Source organism: Poecile atricapillus, chromosome 24 (assembly GCF_030490865.1).
Source record: "Poecile atricapillus isolate bPoeAtr1 chromosome 24, bPoeAtr1.hap1, whole genome shotgun sequence".
In the NCBI taxonomy this organism is placed as follows: domain Eukaryota; kingdom Metazoa; phylum Chordata; class Aves; order Passeriformes; family Paridae; genus Poecile; species Poecile atricapillus.
Window position 1 is genome coordinate 6,156,216 of NC_081272.1, and position 3,785 is coordinate 6,160,000.

General features: G+C 52.3%; 1 protein-coding gene across 5 annotated transcripts in view; it reads left to right on the top strand.

Annotated features, from left to right (window-relative positions):
• Positions 1-1,271: 1,271 nt before the first annotated feature.
• SRRM1 (serine and arginine repetitive matrix 1) overlaps positions 1,272-3,785 on the top strand; it is a 17,251-nt gene continuing 14,737 nt past the window's right edge. For all 5 annotated transcript variants that reach the window (XM_058856369.1, XM_058856370.1, XM_058856372.1 and 2 more), the window contains exons 1-2: positions 1,272-1,372; positions 3,730-3,785. The exon at positions 3,730-3,785 is cut by the window's right edge and continues 34 nt beyond it. In XM_058856369.1, coding sequence (XP_058712352.1) covers positions 1,352-1,372; positions 3,730-3,785 — 77 coding nt within the window. In that variant the 5' untranslated portion in view covers positions 1,272-1,351. The remainder of the gene's footprint in view (positions 1,373-3,729) is intronic.

The following is a 3,785-nucleotide window of genomic DNA, read 5'->3' on the forward strand; positions in this document are numbered from 1 at the left end:
TTTTGCTGCTGGGTAAGTCCTGACCCCAAAACTCAATTTCCCCCCCTTTACTTCCATCCTCCTTATCCCAGCAGAGAGCACGGAGCTCCACCTAGTGTCCTCCTGCCTTCCCACGGGTTCTATCTCGTGTTTCTCAACAAAAACATAAAGTATTTCCAGCTTTAGCTGTCAACTTCACTAAACTCCCTCATCCACAGTGCCAGGGCTATTGAGCAGCCGAGTCAAGCACTGTCCCAAGTTTGGCTGTGCAAAACTCAGATCATTACAAGTCTAAGCAGATAAAATATGATAATTTCCCTTGGGTTTTTTCCCTGAGTCCCATAAACAATATATTTCCAAAAAAAATGCATCTTTAACTCAGCCCAGGAGCCACACCAGTTTGTCCTGAGCGGGATGGGGTGGAGAGCTCATGACTTATCCTCAGGACAATAAAGGCGAGGAGGTGTTGGAGGGGTTCCAGTGGAGGCTGCAAAGGTGGTTTGGGGTCTGGAGCATTGCCCTCATGAAGGGAGACCGCCGGAGCTGGGCCTGGTTATTCTGGAGAAGGGAAAGGCTGAGAGGCGACCCCATCAATCCATAAAATATCTCCAAGGGGTGTCAGAGGATGGTGTCAGACTCTGTTCAGGGACATGGCAAAGAGCAATGGCCACAAAATAAACCACAAGTTCCACCTCAACATGAGGAAGAACTTCTTTCCATGAGGGTGTAAGAGCCCTGGAACAGCTGCCCAGGGAGGGCCTGGAATCTTCCTCTCCGGAGACATCCCAAACCCACCTGGACCTGTTCCTGTGTCACCTACTCCAGTAGCCTGGGCAGGGGGTTGGACTGGATAATCTCCAGAAGCCCCTTTCAGCCCCAACTCCTCTGGGATTCTGTGACCTCTTCAGAGCCCTGCCTCCCGCCCAGGGAGCGCTGTTATGCCGGGAGGGAGCCGAGGGGCCGCTCCCAGGATTGAGGCTGTGCCCTCACGGACCTGCCCGGCCCTGTCGCCATCCCTGAGGGGTCCGCGGCCGTGAGGGCAGCTGAGATCTCGCGAGATGTCGACATCGGCAATAGCTTCAGGAGCCAACACCTCGCGAGAGCGCGACTCACACGGCGCTCACCCCCGCGCGCGCCGGAGCAGCCGCGCTCTCTCATTGGCCCGGCTCCCGCGCGCGCGCCGAGCCTCCACCAATCAGCAGACGGCGGAGGGAGACCCTGCGCGGCGCGCGCCTGGCCCCGCCCACCCCCTCGCGCCCCTCCCGCCTTCCCTCCCCCCCCTCCCTCCCACCCCCGGCACGGCTGAGGGGGCGCGCGGTGCACGCCGGGACGGCAGCGCGCGCCGCGGCCCGGAGGAGGCGGAGGAGCCAAGATGGACGCCGGGTTCTTCCGCGTAAGTGCCGGCCCGAGGGGCCCTGAGGGCGGGCGGGCGGCGCGGCGGCCCCGCCGTGGCACGGGGGCAGCGCTCGGCCCCGCTGCAGGCCCGCGCTGGAGCCGCGCTGGAGCCGCGCTGCCCCGCGCGGCGCCGCCGTGCCCCCCCCGCCCCCGCCCTGCGCAGGCTCCTCGCCGCGGAGAAAATGGCGGCGGGAAGAGGCCGCGGCGGCGCGGCCCGGCCGGCGGCGGGGGGGAATCGAGCGGCTCCGGGCAGGACTCGGCACGGGGGGAAGCTCCGCGGTTCCCCTCACCCCGGGGCTGGCCCCGCGTCGGGCCCGGAGCGGCCTCGACCCCGGAGGTCCCGACCCAGGCGGGGTCGTGTCACCGCTGCGACCCCCGAGCTGCGGGGGGGAGAAGGGACCGAGGGGCTCTTGAGGGGCGAGCCCGGGTTTGCGCTGTCCACGTTCTTCAGTGTCCTCGTTCAAAGCGAATAAATAACCCTGTCCTTATTTTTATGGAGCTTTTTTTAGAGGTTATTGTGTTCTCGGCAAAAAGAAGATAGGATGTATTTATACGTTGATATTTTATTTTTAATCCTTAAGTTTCTTCTAGTCTTACAGCTGTGTTGCATTTTCTGCAGAGACCATGAAACCTACCCAGGGTCTATTTCCTTTCTGCTTTTTCCTCCATTAATTGAAATGACCTTATTTTGAGGATTTCGGTGATAATTTTGAGAACCAATCTAAATTTCAAGGTTCATTCATTTGTTCAGCCCATATTATTTCCATTTCCTGCGGCTAGAATGCTTTTAAAACACGGCAGCACACATAACCCTTCCCTTAGTTCACTTCTGTGCTCGTGAACTAACTTGGGAAAAATAATTGCAGATTAAATCCACACTTGCTGTAATGTAGTTGTTAAAAGGTTTACAAATCAGGTAGTTGTGACTGACAGCGGGATTACTGGGGCTGCAAACTCTGGATTAGAAATCAAATATTCTTTTAAACAGGCCTGTGGAAGGTGGCATTTTATAAAAACCAAAGCAGCATGGCACTGAAATGGGGCTGTGAACAGTGTTCTGGTTTTATTCTGGGTTCAGGAGGAACCAAATGTGAAATGACAGAACTGCAGCAGAGCAGCAATTTGGACTCCCCATACCAAACCTTCTATTTATAATTCTGTCAGTTCTTCACATTTCTGTGAAGTTTCAGTGCAGACTTTATCTGTCTTTAAATTCCTGTAGCCCCCTTGCTCTGTCCTGTTTGGTTCCTTTTGCTGCTTGCCACGTGTTATCAACAAGAAACTTCCCCTCCATTTCCCTTCTGGATTGTGAAATAATGTTAAAAAACCCCAAAAGAACATTCAGTTGTTGAGTGAACTGGCAAGTATCGTGGTTTTTTTGTAAGCCTCAGAGCAGACTGCAAATACTGTAAAGAGTTTTAATCCCTGGAAGTGCCTGTGCCACAGTCAGACTTTAGGATTCCCGTGTTCTGGAATAGCAAATGGGAACGTCAGTGGATTGTTCACTTTCAGTAACTGATGACTTTGCAATGTGTTATATTACTAATTCCAGGTGCTTTCTGACCAAAGTCAACTTAGAATTTGGGGGTTTATCTTCTTTATTACCGTTTAATTCCTTGACACTTTACATTTTTGTTTGTACTGAGCCCTGTTTTTCCACTGAGAATTGCCTATATAAAATTCCCTGTTTTCCATCAGTCACATTGATTCCTAGAATAAATTTCCCAAGTTGTGGGCTTGTCCTCAGTCATGAGCAGCCCACCAGGATCTGGATGCAGCCCTGCATCTCCTCTAATTCCTGCCTGGTTCTGTTTACTTCTCTGCCAGTAAATTTTCCAGAACTGGACTTCCAGGCCTTTCCCTCCATAGTGAATTAACCTACAGCTCCTGTCCATGGAAGTGGAGCCAGTCAGTGAACTTTTAACAGAGCAGGATCAATAAAATGCATTCTTTGTACTTCTCTGCTCCCTGCTTTGCCTCAGGGAAACTGCCCAAAGGTTTCAGAGGTGTCACTGTAAGCAAACAGGAAAATTTTGTTCTTGAACAGAGGACAAACACTTTATTTCTTTTATAAAGAAATGAATAAAGCCTTTTCCTGGCAGTTTGATGCTGCTCATACTTTAATTTGTGGGGGGTTATGATTGAGGCTCAGGAGCTGCTCACCCCAAAATCCTCAGCACTTGGTGAGAGCTAAAATTGAAAAGCACCTGGAAAGGCTTCTTTTGCCTGGAATAAATGATAAAAAAACAGCCTTAGAGATTGGTTTCACTGGTGCACTGTGCAGACAGGTGGGAAAATAATCCTTGGAGGTGGTTGAAGGCCACCAGACTGAAACTGTTGTTTGCTGTGCTCCAGGGAACCAGTGCAGAGCAGGACAATCGCTTCAGCAACAAGCAGAAGAAGCTGTTGAA